This window comes from Gobio gobio, assembly GCF_949357685.1.
Source record: "Gobio gobio genome assembly, chromosome: 8".
Lineage (NCBI taxonomy): Eukaryota > Metazoa > Chordata > Actinopteri > Cypriniformes > Gobionidae > Gobio > Gobio gobio.
Window position 1 is genome coordinate 33,097,377 of NC_137114.1, and position 19,254 is coordinate 33,116,630.

The 19,254-nt window shown below is 37.5% G+C and overlaps 1 protein-coding gene across 2 annotated transcripts in view; it reads right to left on the reverse strand.

The window, feature by feature from the left end:
• grik4 (glutamate receptor, ionotropic, kainate 4) overlaps positions 1-19,254 on the reverse strand; it is a 511,925-nt gene that overhangs the window by 237,287 nt on the left and 255,384 nt on the right. For both annotated transcript variants that reach the window (XM_079824290.1, XM_079824289.1), the window contains exon 3: positions 15,851-15,985. In XM_079824290.1, coding sequence (XP_079680416.1) covers positions 15,851-15,932 — 82 coding nt within the window. In that variant the 5' untranslated portion in view covers positions 15,933-15,985. The remainder of the gene's footprint in view (positions 1-15,850; positions 15,986-19,254) is intronic.

Consider the following 19,254-nt stretch of genomic DNA (forward strand, 5'->3'; position numbering starts at 1 on the left):
CCGAAATACCTACTGTTTTTTGACAAACACCAAGGTCGTGTGGTAATTTAATTTAATTGAGTTTTCAAGAAGAGATCACTGCAAAATTCACTGTTAATATCATTTTTGACCACTGCGGAGCACCGTACTGTTGCGCTTCACTGAAATTTGGATGCATTTTAAAGATTTAGCCTACACTTTTACTGAAATGCTGAAAAGTATTAACAAGAACAACATTTCATCACCGGTCAGAAGAGAAAGAGAAGAAAAGCACAAACATTTGAAATGGGCCGTTATTACGGCAGCAATATGTTGAAATAACCAAGCAGAATTATGTTTACCTCATGTAAATAGAATGAACATATTTCCGCTCATTTCCACATTTTTAAAATGACATCCATCATTCGGAGAAAAAACACAAGACAGAAAACCATTTTAACTATAATGCGTCTATCTTCCTATTTTGAAACAGGAGATTTAAATAATTAAATAATAATTAGGGTATTATTTTCCTATTATTAAATTAAATGTGAATTTATTCTTATTTCACGCATATTATTTACAGCAGACAATTAAGTGAACAGCTCATTCCCAGGTTCGTAGGATCACAAAGCTCGCTCCTTCACCGTAAAAAAATCGGCATACGAATGCACAATTTTTTTCACTGAGGTGGCATGCAAATTTATTCTTATGGATGTCCAACTGAGAAACAATTACCGTCCGAATAGGGCTAATGACAGGTTTTTGGCGTAGCAAGTGTTTTACCGTAAAAATGATGATAAAAATGAGGTTTAAGGGTCTCTTCTCTCTTAGTAGTACAGTCAAAGGTCTTGCTTCTTTAGGCCCCGCAGGAGAGGTTCCACGGTGCGATGGGCCGTTAGTGCTATTTTAGCGCTACGTTGTTGCTCGCACACATACCTTACCACCCACCCTCTCAAGCTTCCAGGCACTTGTGCTAAGCACCTCTCTGGGCCACTCTATTCGTTGTGGCAAGATGTACTTGGTAGGAAATGTTGTTTCAGCGGTGTATGTAAGATCTCTAACTGTGAGGTGCCATTTGTCAAAAGAAACAGTGAGATGTGCCCCGTTTTTTGTTAAATTATACATCTCGCTGATGTTCAGGAACCAACCGGCCTAGTACTCATCAACACATGCTGCAATTATGATACTATCAATTAAAAAATATGTTGAAACTCAAAATAGAAACAGCAATTATCTAGAGAAATCACTTGGCTATATGGGGAAATCACTTGGCTATATAGGAGAATCAGGTTAGATGGAAAATGTGTTTCAAGATGAATTCTTGTAATCTATATTGACTGGGAAAGTCACAATTGAAAAGTTTATGAAAACAATATCTATTTAATATCCAAGAGTGGAAATGATGAGTGTCTTGTAAAATGGCTCAGCAAAAATATATATTTTTTCCATTACAACAAATTATAAGAAGTGTGAATGAGACTCCTGATTTGATTTTACAAAAAAGCATTTTCTTTGTAGGAAAACTGATAACAGAAGACTATTACACTCCACATGTGGCAAATTCAGCCTGGATGGTGACTGTTCCAGACCGTCTGTCCTCGGTTCTTTGTGACAGAAAATCTAAATCTCACAAGCCGAGATCTTTTATTCTATTAGTTAGAGAGTCGGTTATTGTGTATCTCCACATATGTGTCGTAAAGCTAACCTCCGCAAAATGAATCCAATCCCACAGCACACACAGTCCAGACGATGAGACACAACGGTGACTGACACACAATTTCCAACGTGTCATCTCAACACGACTGCAGGGGTGGATTTAGTTGGAGAGAAGGTTAATACTGATATTTCCAGAGGCCACATCTCCATCAATTTAACTTTTAAATTCTTGGCATCTGCTTTTCAATTTGGACCAGCATAGTGCTACTAGGATGCCATCTTAGGGTGGGCATTTAAAGATGAGGGTTAATAGGCAATATAAAAAGAAATTTAATTCATATAAAATGGATAAGGGAAAACTATAAAAACTATTTCTTGCAGCCACTACTCCACTACATCATGTACTTACTACATATACATATATATGTATACATAACTCCTGAGGTAATTAGCAATTTTATATTTCAAACACAGCTGTCAACAGAAAGGCTAAAGTGTCATAGTTCACCTTCAAAAGGTCAATGATCAATTAGAGAAGAATGCAAATGCAAAAGCAATTTTACATTTTACTTTTTTTTTTTGTTGGGTATAGGCAAACTGCCATGCCCACCCATGTCCATCTGTTGCCTACATAGTAATACATTTTTCTGATGAACTGTAAGCAGTATAAGCACAAACAGAAAGCTAGGAAGAAATACCTGTTGCCTTAAGACACCACCCTCAGTCCCCATCCACATGTCCTGGGACCTCACTGACTGAATCATCATTAGACTAATGAAGGGGTTGAGAGGAACCCGACCTTTGTGACCTATCTCTCTTCACACATTCGTTTAAATATCCGCGCACAAGCTGTCATTTTAAAGCTTCATGAGGCATGCCACGTGCTGAACTTTTCTGTGAGGTGTTTTCATGAATAATTGAGGTCAATTTACCACAGGTTTTGATTCGTGTCTAAATGTGGGCGATCAATGAGCGGCGAGGAGACCAGCCGGAGGGTAAGACTTTCACCCCTGCCCTTACTGACGAATGCATAGAAACACAAGATCTACTCATTACAGGACTGCTGATAATGCAGTTCATATAAAAGCTGCCTGTGTCATTCAAAGTTCAATGTCAGAGAGCACAGAGGAATGAAATAAATTCACATCATCTAGCCTGATGTAAATTATGGAGACAGTTTTAACAAGCAAAGCACATTTCAGATTATCATTGTAACAAATCATGAACATTTTTTTTTTTTGCTGTTTGACAATTTTATACACAATAAAAAATTACCATAACAAAATCAAAAATTCACTGTTTGAAAATTTCGACCAGCCCCACATGGCAACAGTGACTAAACCAATGGTCCTAGTTTGGGGCGGGGCTAACTGTTTTTAATGGCAGATGAGAGGATTGTTAGGGGAAACCTGTTTGAAAACAGAGATAATGTATTATATAAACAGATTTTTATCTATTATCTACAGAGATGATACATTCTCTCTCTCTCTCTCTCTCTCTCTCTCTCTCTCTCTCTCTCTCTATATATATATATATATATCTATATATATCTATATATATATATATATATATATATTTGTTTTTTATTATGGATAAATATATAAATAATATAATAATATTATATATTATATATAACTAAACAGAATTTTGTTGTTGTTGAAACGAAGCTGAAATAAAGCTGAAAAATATAAATATAAATATTAGATGAAAAACTTAAACTAAACAAAAATGTTGCCTTGGCAACTAGCTAAAATTAAAGCACTAAAGTTAAAGCACTAAAAATCTAAAATGGAAATAAACTAAAACTAAAATGATGTAGAAATACATTTAACTTAAATAAAACATTAAAAAAAAGTCTTATCTAAAATGAAAATGAATATATAAAAATAAAACCTAAACCAAAATAAAAATGGATTTCCTGGCAGAAAATTACCAATACCTTAGTTTAGTTTACAGAGATTTCCTTTAACCCTAAAAACACAACTCAATGAAGTGCGTAATTCGAAATATGGGTAAAATATTAATCAAATACTATAATAATTTAAAATCAATACGGCAAATCCCTTCATATATTTACACGGTATCTATAGCACGAATCGTATTTATCGTGTAATTTATATGCAAAAATTTGTTTTTGCGTGCATACGATACGCACTGTAAACCCTTTGGGCAGGATTAGTGGTGTGGGTTATGTACGTATTACAAAGTGCGTATCATATACACGCATATGATTTTTTTAAGGACTTCTCTTTGAGAGAAGAGTCTTTAGAAGAGTCTGAACTAACCTGAGATCTATAAAAATGTTTTCTGAGACCTGGCACAGATCGAATCCAATGATTAATGGTTTTTCTTGATAACTTTGTTTATGTGTTTTTGTATTCACCACCAACACTTTGATGGTGGCCATACATATGGCAAAAAAGCATAAAAATCACTTGGCTGAAACAGATGAATGCACATTCCACTTCTAAAAGGTAAAACATTTTAATTCTGAGGGTCATAGAGAGGCTGGAAAATGGCATTTAAAAATAAATGTTTTTGGTGCAAGAAACCGTGACTAACATAAATACAAGAGGTATAGTACAAGATGAATAGGACTTCAGAATGTGAGCTATAATGTTGATACCAACCAAACATCATAAATCAAGGTTATGGTAATCTTACCTGAATAAAAAGACAACTATGAAAAATATTGAAACCCTATGAATGAGATTTTGAAGAGTTTTCTCTTACTTGTGTTCAAATAAAAAAAACATCTGTTGCATCTGTTCTGCTACATCCGTCAAGGTGATTCTTTTGTTCAAGGATGTATTCTACACGGCTAATGATTGAAACACATTCAGGACCATCAAGCAGCTCTAATATTGTGCCTTTCAGTTACTGCCAGCCTGATCCAGATGCAGCATTTGTTCCAGCTGCCTTTGAATCTGAGAGGTTGTTTGTCAGCTCTATAGCCCACGTCGGCCTGCTTTCTCTCGATACCCATCAAGCCATCTCACTCCAGCACACGTGCATTCTTGTGCTCTCTCTCACTCCCTCTCCTATACAATTACGGCAGTCCTGTCTGGGGGCACCCACCGGACACAGTTAGCCTGAATGACAGGTAATGACACCCACTGAGAGATTGACTTTTCCCAGGGCACACCATCGTCCACAGTAGGATGGCTGCATCATTTCACTGCCAGGAGAGGATGTCGCTCTCTCTCATTCTCTCTCACTCCCTATCTATCTCGACCGCCCCTTTCTCTATTGCAATGAGCATCCGTCGCCTGTCTTATAAAGGATGGCAGACTGTGGATTGATTCAAATAAATTAAAAAAAATTGCTTGATCAGACACAGCGTTAGGATCTGTCCAGTGATGTGATGAAATGTTAGACCACAGGAACACAGCGACTCCTCCTGCAGTCACACAGGTCAACTCAGACAGTGACTGATTTAGCACTGACTTGAAGCAGTCACTGTTGTATTTTTATCTGTATCTTTGCAATATTAGTTGTACAGCGGAAGTATTGGACTACACACTGCTTGGGTGTTTATTCAATGTGCGGGCCAAGCCTGTTAGTGAATAAAAGCTGAGACTACATGTTGCCAGGCAAGTAAATGTCGAAACAGTGAATACCATAATGTACACAACTGTTGAAAGTTTGGGGTTGGTAAGATTTTCTAAATTATGTTTTTAAAAGAAGTCCCTTTATGGTCACCAAGGCTGCATTTATTTTTTATCTAGAATGCAGTAAAAAAAAAAAAAAAAACCATTGACATCAGTCCAAGGCTGAAGTCAGATGTGCTATTAAAGAACTCAAGAATGGGAAGGCACCTGAATTGACACCGTCCATGCTAAGATGCTTAAAGCAGACTTCACTACATTTACCAGAGTGCTCACTGGCCTATTCCAGAACATTTGGAAGACAGACATCATCCCAGAAGACTGGTCCAAAGGCCTAATTCCAAAGAAGGGCAAGCTCCAAAACTGTGACAACTGGCATGGTATCACACGACTTTCAATACAATCTAAAGTATTTTGCAGAATCCTCCTGCCCAGACTTGAAGTAGCTATCAACATCAGGCTGAAAAAAGAGCAAGCTGGTTTCAGGAAGGGGAGAGGTTGTGTAGACCAGATTTTTGAACTAAGAAACATCATTGGAGTGAAATGCTCCCTTAAACGTCAACTTCATTGACTTCAAAAAGCTTTTTGACAGCCTACACTTGACACCTTATGGAAGATCTTGCGTATCTACAGAATTTCCTTAGAAGACGGTTACACTGACTGAACTATTATATCTGCAGTTCAAGTGTAGTGACACCCCAGATGGCAATCTTAGTGGTTTGTAGTGAAATCAGTGGTACGACAAGAATGCATCATCTCATCAATCGCGTTCCTGGTAGCCATTGATTGGATCGTGAGACAGACAACATGAGATAAGCCTAGAGGCATACAGCAGACTCTCAATAACTTGAAGACCTTGATTTTGCAGAGAACGTTGCTCTTTTGTCATCTACGCATGTCCACCCACAAGAAAAGACCAATAGACTGGACAACTTTGCCAAGAAAATAGGAGGTTCATTTTCCTTGGAATTCTGTTGATCAAGGGCAATGCTGAAGCTAAGGATATTAAAGCAAGACTAAATAAAGCCTGCAGTGCAGTCGCTTTACTACAGCCCATCTGAAATTCTGCATAATACAGCCTCCGAACAAAGATGAGATTAAACAATAGCAGTGTCAAATCTGTTCTGCAGTATTGGTCAGAATGCGGGCGTGACATTAAGTGCGACATGAAGAAGATTGAAGGCATTCCACAACAATTGCCTCAGGAGAATTGACTATATATTTTGGCCAGAGAGGATCTCAAACGCTTATTGATATAAGAAGACCAACTTGCATTGCATGGTGATGGAGATCAGGTGCCATTGAAAGAAATGGCTTGGGCATGTCCATCCAGATGGACCAGATAGCATCTAGATCTAGTAGCTACATGTTGAAGTACACAAGGTAAAATGAAGCAAGGAAGGCCGAAAACTACATGGAGGATGACTGTCGAAGCTAAACTGAAAGAACTACACCTCTCATGGGGCAAACCACAACATGCTGCAAATAAAAGAACAAGACAGAAGCAGACTATCACTGCCTTATATTCCTCAGGGAACTATGAGGCATAATGAGTAAAAACAGCAATATTGTGAAATATGATTTCAATTTAAAATAACTTGTCTATTGTTATATATGTTAAAATGTCATTTATTCCTATGACGGCAAAGCTGAATTTTCAGCATCAGTCTTTAGTGTAACATGATTCTTCAAAAATCATTCTAATATGATGATTTGAAAAAAAACTTTCTTATTATTATCAATGCTTAATATGTTTGTGGAAACAGTGATACAGTTTTTTTTTCAGGATTCTTTGACGAAAAGAAAAGTTCAAAAGAACAGCATTTTCTTTTTAAATTGAAACATAAACAGTTACTTTTTGAAAATTAAATGTGCTTGTGCTGAATAAACGTGTTACATTACTGTCCCCAAACAAAATGTAGTGTATATCCAAATACCAAGGTAATACCATCTGATACCATCATTGCACTATGATACCACCACAGTATCAAAGCCAACCTGTCAAAATCCAGGAAAATAAAATGTTTTGTCAGGAAAAGGAAGTGTAAAACGTTAGAAACTGAGGCGTTGAAGTGGAGTTGTCATATCAACCTCAGATTTTCTCATTTATATTGTATTCCTTGGGCTTGCAGCAGATGAAAACATATCACAAGAGCAGATCTGCAGTCTGACCCGAAGCTAAAGCACTGAAATGTTGTCAGGATAGTACGATATCCCCATATCCCACAGCTTCTTTTCCCAGTAAAAATCCTACAGAGACAGGGTTTACATGACAAAGAAAGTGAGACATATGTTAGCAAGTTTTACCTGTTCCAAGTGATTCACAGCCCCGCAGTCATGTTTTAATTGAAATTTTATAGCTAGATATAAAATGTATATCTGAGAATAACCATATGAACATTTTAAGGTTTCACAGCACATAGCTATTACGTTTTATTTTATTTTTATAACATCATATATTCCTATGCGGTCATTAAGACTTTAATATAATTTACATTAAAAATGAATAACACAGCACAGAACAACATCATCCGTATCCAAAGTAAATTTAAAGTCACCACACATAATTAGGTTTTAAGAAATTAAACTATAATAAAAAAAACAGTTGACTGTTTAAGACCATTTCTAATTCTTTTTATTAATTCTTTTATAATTATTGATTGTCAAAATCAGATTTGAATCACTACTTTAACTGTTACACCAAAATATTTTGTGTTGCAAAACTTGCAATACAATGTAATAATAATAAATGGATGAGACAATCCAATCCAATACAGTAACTTTAAATTATCTTGATATTTTTGTGGGATTTAATGGCAAATATGGGTGGTGTAACTGGAAATTGTACAAAAAGAAATAGACTGATATTCTTGAGAAACATATGCATTTACTATTGGCACTTAAACATTTACTAGCAATAAATAAAATGTCATATGTAAAAATGTATAATTTTACTACTTCCACACATGTATATCTCTCTGGACAGGTAAAATAAACATTCCATGTCATCCACCCACACACTGATGTGTGTGGAGTGTCACAGTAGCTCTGTCAGGCAAAGACACAAGGTCACTTCACACTCACACCCTCTGGGGAGAAATTCATTTCTAGACTACTTGGGGAGTTAAATAGCTGCACCTGTCGTGTTAAATGGATGGAGACGGGAGGAGCCAAATGGTTCTGTTGGATGACAGAATTTGGCAGGGTGGGGTTGTCGGTTGCTTATGTCCCTGTCTGGCTCAGAGTTGGTAAATGTCACAGTCTTTTCACATGGTCCTCAGTGAAACTTTGCCTCCTAATGGACATGACCCTGATTTGTCTGGAGTATTTCTGACTGCTTAAAATATCCAAGACTTTGGATCTATTCACCAATCATCCTTGTACACAGTCGATAATAAGTGACTAAATGCTTTTACAAAGCAGTCAAATGTCACAAACGATTTCGAAGTTATGACAAAATCCATCAGATTGTTATAAAACTCAGTCACGATTGAGGTTCATTTCACAGAAACCTTTCAAGCTTGTTCAACCATGTGATCAGAAGGATGTTAACTGTATGACTTGCACTATCCTAGCAATCATTTGTCCAGAAAACACACTCAAGCCTCAATCTTTCTGTCAAAGACCTGGATACCAGTGCTTATAAAATTGTACATGCATCTGTAGGTGCGCGTGTTCCTGTAGCTCAAATGCTAGAAAATGGTGCAAGTGACAAGGTTGTGTGTTCAAATCCCAGGGAACTCACTACTGGATGTGCAATATTTAAATGATATACTGGATACTGGTTATTCAGTTTCATACTGTACATTATGGTGTTGCCCAAATTAACTTTTAGAGCTTTCATTTTTATTTTTTCAGACAAAAAAGTTTAGAATTTTATGTAAACATTGTGTTGGTTATTGGCCTTAACATGAAAATAGTTATCAGCATGGCAAGGGTTTAAATATTGTGCATTTGTGGATAAGATGTATGCACTGAAGATTTAGATTAAAACATCTACCATATGTATAAATTGATTTTTCCTATAGTCAAACAAATTTATCTTTGCTAGTATGCAGGGGCAAGGTATGTTTCTATTTTTACTGGTTTATGCTTTATCCTTATATTGGTTTATGTTATATTCAGAAATAGCTATAAAGAATGAATCACTCTCTTTCAAAACAAAACCCCCTGCAGGCCTTAAAAAAGGACTAGCAGGTTACCTCCCCAGCTGAGATCCAGTTGAGTTATATCCTGCCTCTCCCAGGAGACAAAACACATGCATTGCACCTGCATACATACACTTATACTTTCTTATGTGCTTTTATAGACTCAAAGCAGCTTTTGGTCACCATTTGAAGGTATATTAAAGCTGAGAGGGTCATCTACTTCTTAGACAAGAGTCAATCAGCGTTCTCCAGCTGCTATCTCTATTGCACATTAGGTCATGTCTGAATGGACTTTTAGAAGCGGAAGGTGACAGTGATGGCGGTATGAGATGTTATCGGGCACCAAATGAGCGGGGCAAAATGTACTATCCAAAGGAAAATCTATACATTTCTTTTTCCCTTGTTGTGTTATGAACGATCGCTTGTACTTAGAGATTGAGAGGGAAAGGGAGGTGGCAACATTGATTTTTCTTTACATCCTCATAGTTTATTATATCGGAGGCCGACAAACAAGCACACCATCAATTATTCAATACACATGAGAAAAAAGTCATAGAAGCAATTCAAACTCTGTAACTTACAGCTTATCATTTTATAGCCAGACAGAGGGAATCGTTCAAAAACACATCTGGATGCATAAAAGCATTTCCTAACACAGAAATCAAAGCATTTCTTGTTTTTGATGGGGTAAGAAATATCACGAGGCCAGAATCGAACTCACTGCTAAGCCACAGCTCCAACACCAAAACCGTTTATCTGTCTGTTAGCTCCACTTAGTTTAGTTCTGCAGGAATTTCATAGTTAAAGTCGCAATGTAACGGAAGTAGCGACAGATCTTTTCTTCCATATTGTGACGCAGATCTGGCTGAAACAAATCATTGAAAAAGAAAACATGTAAAGCAGGGAGTAAGTTTCTCATTGGATGGAAGCAGATCTGAATGCGAGTGTGTAATCGATTGTAAGGAAGGAGTGGGATTTAAGCAGACTAAATGATTGGAGAAGTCCAGCACACGTTATATGTTTATTTTGATTATAAATTATGAGCTTAAAATACTGTAAAACTGTAAAAATGTTACGCAAGCACGGATGAATCGTTCACAATAAGATGTAATTAGAAAATAGACAGGGTTCATTTCATGCCCGATATAAAGCTAGTAGCCCAGAGGTTAAGCTATGGTTACGGATAGACACCCAATTGTTATGTATAGACACCCAAAAATAATAACTTACTTTGACTATCCGTCTTTTGTAGAACACCAAAGAAATTGAACAGAATTGCTCAGCTATTCTCTTCAAAACAATGAAAGTGCAATAAAGCTGCCAAGCACCAAAAAGGACAAACAAGCAGCACAAAAGTATTATATAATTAGGCCTCACAATTTGTAATTTTTTTCACAGACTTGTTAACTACAACCCCCTTTTTGAGCATAGATCTGAACTTAAATGGTTATAATTCAGGAATTCTTTGAATACAGACCTAAGGAAGGAGACACTCAGCAGACTATTGCAGAAGTAAAAGCAGAAAAATAAAGAGTAAAAAAGTTATACAAAAAGTTATATTTGGACTCTAAAATCACCAAGTTGCATGATATTTGGACTCTAAAATCACCAAGTTGCATGCTAAAAGGTTTTAATTAACTGTTTCCTGGTAACGCAATGTCTAATTTCAAAACTGTTTTCACAGGATAAATTTTGAGTGTTTAAAGTGCCCCTATTATGCTATTTTAAAGGCTGCTAATTTTGTTTTGGACTCCTACAACAGGTTTTCTCAAAAAAACTAATTTTCTCATAATATATATGACTTGTCGGGTGAATCAGTCTCTCTAAATCCCTCCTTTCTGCGAGCTACTCTGCTCTGATTGGCCAGATGCGCTACTCAGTTTGTCATACATTATGAGATGTTGCAGCTGTAATTCCTCACCATTAGCATTGACAACGTCCATCAACAAGCCGATGCGTATATTTATAATTTATTGCAGTGTACATTCGGGAACTGTATCAATAACAGTGTGCACGTTCACCGAGCACTAACGTGAATGGCTAATGTAACATTAAAGTTGGTAAAACAAATCTTGCTCTATCCTTTATCATTACTCAAAGTAGTAAGAATGACAGACAATCTGCATTAATGGACACAATTGTAAGTAAAATAGGCACACAGCTGATTAGCAGATTTATATTAGTAAGACAGTAATAACGTGAGCTAGCCGATTAACCGGAAACAACACAATATAAAACACGAAACTACATATTTTGAACAAAATTCTCTCTTAAAGAGCTCCCATCCCATATATTACGGAATGCTATAAGATCGCTTGCATGTTCAAATTGGCAAGGTTTAATAAGACGTAGGAAGTGATTTCCGTCAGCTGTCCCGAAACATGCGATGTCTTTTGAAGCCAGAAGCAATTTGCTCATTTTGAGAGCTAGGGAAGGGAGACGCGCAGTATTGCTGAAATTACTTCTCACAAGAAAGTTTTCAAATGACTAATTTAATGTGATAATCTTTGTTTATTCATTTAATAATAAACATTTGCATTAATTTCCCGCTTTATAAAACCCAAACTTGCGAGAGTGAGTAAAACTATGCGCAATACCCACGGCAAAATTCCGACCCTGTATGGTATTAATTTAATATCGGTACTTCGGTATTAGATCGTGGTACCGTACCGAAGCCAAAATTGTGGTATCGAGCCATCCCTATTAGTGAACGAGACCCAATAACTTTATTTATTGTGCACTTTCGACTTTTCAACTTTGCAAAATGTTTACATTCACAAAAAGCTATATTACACACTGAATGAGAGGGAATATTCAAAAAACCATAATAAAGTTTTCGAATGATACCTCATTTATGAGGATTACTAAATTATGAGATGGGGAAAGCCGGCAATAAATAAGCACTCCAAGTGTCCCGTTACCATTTCACTGACGGTTAACAGACTATGAAGCCTTGTGTGAACACCAGTACCCATCCCAATTTGGAGATAAGTATCCAAACACCACATATCTGTTTGCCTGGCAATGTGATGCTATTTTGGCCTGACACTTTTATTGAGCAAGCCATCCAGTGATATTATGGGCTTGGAGGGGCAGCAGAGTTAAATATCATCTCCTGCAGAGAAGTCAGCAACCCGTCATCGTGCTGGGAAAGAAAAGACGTTAATGCCGCCCGCGCTATTTACACAAGCACAGACAGAGCCGCTTTGCATCAGAGTGGTAAAAACAGAAACCACACGTTTTAATTAATCGTCAAATAAACGAGACAGCAATAAGCAGGGCTTGTTGAGGAGGTGCTTTCGTAGGTGCAGGAGGTGAGGAGACACGGGATAAGGAGGAGAGCAGCGGCGGTTAATTATCCAACCATACCCGGGTAAGTTGGGAGCGGTTCGTTCATCAGGAGATGACAGAGGCAAGCTCAGGAGAGACGGTGATCGCATCGGCTGCTTAATAATTGATCTACGAAAGCAGGAGCTTGTTTCGTGCAGATGAGAGCACGCCGCCTCATCTGATCCCTGAGCCGCTGGAATCAGAGGGATTGTTTTTGTAATATGCCACCAAATAAGCAGATCAATGCTCTTTTTACCGAGCACAAACATCTCACAACCAAGCCTTAGTACCACAGTGAATTAACAGCTTCACACTTGTACACACAACACATGCAAAAACCACACGCTAAATCAGCTGGAACTAAATTTACATTTTGCACTGCTCAATATGGCACCAGATAGATTACCATTGAAAGCCCAGACCCACATTAAATGGGCTCTTTTTTGCTCTATCTCTGCCTCTGCCTCGCTCTTTCTCTTTCGGTTCGCCTAGCCGATGCCGTTCCAAACCGTAATGAAGTCAGTTTAAACAGCTTTTGAACATTCATTTCCTTAATGAGGGGAAGGTCCCTTAATGCTTTTCTCCAGTGAGACAGAGGCTGTGTGGGTGCTACTAAACACAACTCACAAAAACAACATATTTTAACTGAGTATCTGAGACCTTCGCTAATTTTTGTTAGCATATAATTATACTTCAGCATTATGACTGACATTATTAGCACTCTCTCTGGGAGGATGTAATTGAAAGTAATTTTACATTAATGATAACTCAAAAGTGCTCTCGTGAATAAAAAACATTCCAGCCCAATGTTTTGGACGATAATGTCGTTGGCGATACAATGCTGTGTTTCGAAATCTCTTGCTATCGACTTAACTGCTTTAAACAGCCAAAGACTATTCAAATCATGTACTCGAAATACTGTAATACCCTTGCTAAACTACATCATCTACTGCTCTCTGAACTGGATATTGAGTATTTCTATGAGGGTAATAAAGCTAAGGCTGATTTCTAAAGGGATAGTTCACCCAAAAATTATAGTCCTTTGCACCAGAATGCATTTTTTTCATTACAAATTCTATTATTAGCATAACAATTTGGCTTGAAAAATTAACATGAATTTCAGAATGTCTTCCTATTTGATTTGTTCCTCTTTTGCGCTAATGACATTAGCACTAATGAACTCCACAAGTTTGTGTAAAACCCGATGAATAAGTGATCAAGCCTGTTTTGAAAATGATCATGTGACTCTTTGTACAGATGCACTGGCCTCCAAAACACAATATGGTCTTTGGATCAATGTCATTCATTTGCATATTCAATTAATCTAATGTCATAAAAAGCCCTTAAAATCACTAAAACTTTTGAGATTTATTAGGGCCAGAGCACCGATGGTGTATTGTAATTGCTCGGTCTATTATTCTTCTTCTCCGAAATGAATTGCATTTGGTGAGGGCATAACATGCTCAAACTCATGAAACTTTGCACACGTGTCAGAAATAGTGAAAGTTTCCATCTGATATGGGTTTCAGAATTTAGGTGTGGCAAAATGGCTCGATAGCGCCACCTACAAAATTTCAATCAAGCGCCTTTCGCGCTACGTTTCATGTACAGGTATGAAATTCGGTAGACACATGTAACAGCCCAATACCTACAAAAAAGTCCCTGAAAACCCAAAAGGAAGTGAGATATTTTTAATTTTCTCTGCAAAATTTTTGCAGTTTTTGCCATTTCCAGACATTGTACTTTAACAAACTTCTCCTAGAGATTTTATCAGATAAACATTATATTTAGTCAGTCTAATCTTAAGGCCTTGGTGATGTTAAATTACAAAGATCTTGAGTTTTCACTGAAGGGCGTGTCTGTGGCGGCCAGACAAAATTCGATGTTTCGCCATGAAACAGGAAGTTGTGGTAACTTGGGCCTACAATGTCTGATCTGCCCCAAACTTCACATGTTTTATTAGAGTCCTGGCCTGAAGACATCTACAAGGCAATATTCAGTTAGTCATAGCGCCACCTGTTGGCACCAGGAAATTGCATGCTTTTCACTGTAATTCACTCCCTGAAACACATTTAAATATGCCATACAGTACCAAACATGCTAGTAACACATTAAATCATGCAACACTTGGCTAAGAGCTAATGTACGCGATTAATGCCACGAAACAGGAAGTTGTTGTAACTCAGGCATACGATGACCAATCTGCCTCAGACTTCACATGTTTGAGAAGAGTCCTGCCCTGAACACATCTACATGACAATATTCAGTTATAGTAATGACGCCAAGCACTGGCAACAGGAAGTGACGTGTTTAACACTGTGATGCACTACTAGCAACAAACTAAAATATGAAATTGAGTACTAAACATGCTAGAAACCATCTAAAACATGCTAGCAACACTTAGCTGAGTGCTAACACAAGCTATTATCGTCATGAAACGGGAAGTTGTTGTAACTCAAGCATACAATGTCCAATCTGCCTCAAACTTTACATGTTTGATAAGTGCCATGGCCTGAAGACATCTTTAGATATAGTCATAGCACCACCAGCTGGTAGCAGGAAGTGTGGCTAATACAAGTGTCTGACGTAGTCCTGCTATTTTATTATGCTTAAATGCATATTGCCCACCGTGCTCTGTTTTCCTAAAGCCACTGGGTGGTGGGGGCACTGGTGCGAGGGCCCTTTCATCACTGCTTGCAGCTTTAATTTATAGGTTGTAATTGTTTTTCAATCCTAGATTTTCAATTTGGCTTCAGTCTTTTGGACCCCACAGTATAAGTAAGACAGTTATAGGTTGATTTCCCTGATAAATTAACTGAATAGGAATCTTTATATAGAGAGTGACCTCCATAAGTCAGACTGTTTCACCACAGCTTCCTCCACAGTGTTGCAAACCATACATTTTTCTACTAGCCTCTGTTTACGACAGCAACATAAAACAAGCAGCGTTCTTATGCTCATTCTCTTTTTCCAGTGTGTTAATTCTGGGAGTTACAGTTTGCCTTAAGGCAGCAAATCTGGTGTAAAACCCCATCACTTTAATTAACAGTGATTACAAATTACACCATTCAGTGTTAGGACTAACGAGAGATACGGGCAATAGATAGTGATGTGCTTTACAGCTTGAAAGCGAAAGACATTTCTCACCTATTCTGAACGAGAGCGGGCCACTGGTGGCGTTTCTCACCCACATGGCTAAGAAGAGCAGAGACGCCCAGGCTGCGAGCATCTTCTTTGACTCCTCATGGGTCCAGCCCTGGGGGTCCCCCTTCACACAGCCACCTGCCACACAAAACACAACAGAAGAATTTAGAACACACTTTTCAATCAAAGGAGTGGTACACTCGTGGTACAATCATGACAATTCAACTGTACTATACTTGTTGTAGCCATTAAAAAACATATTTAGTTTCATATTTATGTTTAAATATTATAATGTTATTTTTAAATTTCATCTATGTTGATTATGAAAAGTGAACAGCACGAGTAAGACACATCATAAGATGTGCAATATGTCAGAAGAAAATGATTTTCAGAAATGATTTTGACCACTTCATTAAAAGGCATTTATTCAGACACACCTAGTTTGCAGAACAAACTAAACGCTCCTGTGGTGTCTGCCGTCATCTCGCTGAGGCATAGATGCGCATGGGAAAAACGAGCGTGCCGCACCGCATGAGCATCACAACGGCGTTGCTCTCTATTTTGTGCACGCTTGTCGCGCGTCTACATTTAAAATAACGAACTTGAGCGTGCAAAAGACGCAACATATGTGAACGACCTCTCAGTGGTTAGATGAGCGTGGCAGTCAATAAACGGGACAAAGGAGGTCACATACAGGACATTTAGGCCCAATATACGAAGACGAGCGGGCTAATACGGGACAGTTGGCAACCCTACTTTTATATTATGCTGTGTTTAATATTATAGAGCATAAAAATACACTCATGCCGTACATGTATCTTTATTTAGCATTGAAAGGTTGCCTACCTATCTATATTTAATTTTCAACATGTTTCCGTTGATTTCACACATTTTAGTCTAGCAATAGTTCAACTAGTAGCCTACAATGTGAAGTTTAAGCTTAAAAAATCTCATCTTAAAATCGCATTCTTATTAAACTTATTAAATCCAAGGTAAACTCACAGCGTGTCTTCCAAACTCGATGAAAAGCAGAAGAATGATGAAGATGATTCTTTGTTTTGAGGTGATTACAGGTTTGCGTTCCTTCAGGTGGACGATTTGAATGTGAGTCTCTTTTCTCGCGTGGGTGTGGTCACATTAAAGATAATGAGGCTCTGCTGGAGGAACTGTACCTCTCGCTGTTTTCATACGGATATTTGACATACTGTGAGGCCAAAAATAACTGAGTATTTTAAGTTTTTAATATCAGTTTGGCAACAGTTTTAATCCTAATTGATGGAGTGTGTAGCTTTTCATTTCTTAAACAACCATGTAGGAGGTGCATACATTTTTGGTTAAGATATTGTATTGACAATGCAAGAGTCAAGCACTCTGTAAAGTCTCCTCCAGCACATCCCAAAGACTTTCAATGAATTTAAGGTTTGGACTCAGCGATGCCAATTCATGTGTGGAAATGATTCTTCATGCTCTCACCCAACCATTCTTTTACAGTTTGAGCCTGATAAATCTTGATATTGTCACCCTGGAATATGTGGTCTTGCATGATTGTTTAAGAAATGAAAAGCCACAAACTCCATCAATTAGGATTGGAAGAACTGTTGCCAAACTGCAATAATGATCCAATCATTGACTCTTAAGCATTTGCCAATTTAAATCCAAACAACAACTTTTTTTTGGCCGGGCAGTGTATTTGAGTATTTCTTCAACTAAAGGGCATTTTTGGGCTTTTTAGAAAATAAGGACATTTTTTTAGACACTTTTACTAGTTTGTCAACTAGCAACTAATGTCCAAAAGTGTAAAATGATACAATACAGGAGAACTTTGAAATTGTTATGTTTTCTAAAAGTCATGAAGCATCTGTCCCACCATAGTGTCATTTCCACCACACCTCAAATATCAGAATATATTGTGCTTCATGGTAGGGTAGGCAGTTTTCAGAGAGGCTAGCAATAGCAAGCTAGCTTTGAAAGCTTAAGATCCCACCCTCCCTTCAGAGCGTCTCCAAAGCCACACCTCCACCAAAACACATGAATGCATACAGCCAGCGCAGAGTCTGCAAAGCATCACGAGAGATGGCTTTACATTATCTCATGTCTCAAAGCACATTACATTACAATAATAATGAACATAAACCACCTGACTGCTGCAGATTCATTTCGGCATTGATAGTGTTGACATAGAAACGCATAAATCCGAACAGCTCAGGGTAGAATGTCACGGGTTGCCATCTCATAACTAACCTAGAAAATTACCCCAAAAATGACCAAATGGGAACCATACAATGATGTTCTGGTTTGATGGTCATTTCAAATTGGCTGAATTTCAGGAAATAAATAAACCCAGCTTCTATAAAAATCTACTATTCTGCACTATTGTTAAACACTCGGCTGCGTATTGCGGCAATAGAGACAATGTTACTACAATATCTCTGTCTAATTGCATTAATGATTCATGTTGCTACCAATATACAGTATGTTTCATATCAAATGTACTGTTTAATACAATGTACTGTTAATGCAACAGATATTTTTTTCAATTAGTGCAATTCAACATGCTTTTTTTGTTTCAAATACATGTGTTATTATCTTTCATCCATTCAAGTTGAAATACTATTGGGAAATTGGCAGTGGGCGGGATCACACACCAAAACAAAAACAGACATTCCTACACGGAATTCAGAAACAAGTATGACGAGTATGACAAGTTCAGACAAAATAAATTATATGCAGCACCTTTAACATCTATTCAATACAATTATGAGAAAATACAGTGAGATTTGAAATGTTTTGTTACTTTGGAAGAAAAACATAGATCATATATATATATTGCTTTTACTTATAATGACACATATTGTGACACAGCAGACGCTGTTTTTCTGCTTGAATATGTAAATTCTTTCTAAGTACAAATGATGAGTGGGAAATCCTTTCAAACCATGTCTGTTGCATTTGCTTTGAAGATGCCGAGGCAAAGGCAGAAGATAAAAAATTGGTCACGATACACATTTATTTTACTGAAATACTCCCGCTTTCTCCATCAAATCTTGTTCATTACAACTTATCATCTCTAGCTTATGAAGAGTATGTAAACACACACACACACACACACACACACACACACACACACACACACACACACACACACACACACACACACACACACACACACACACACACACACACACACACACACACACACCAAGGTTCAAGCAGATAGACAGAGATTTCAAGAAAAGGTGCATCAAGAAACACACGTCTAATTCATTTATTGAAGCAGGATGTAATGACAATTAGAAATTGCATGCACATCCAAATCATTTTGCTCAAATGCAATTACAGCAAATCATCTTCACTGGTTTCGCATGGCTTGAGCACAGCAGCAGAATACAGAAAAGAAACAACATTTG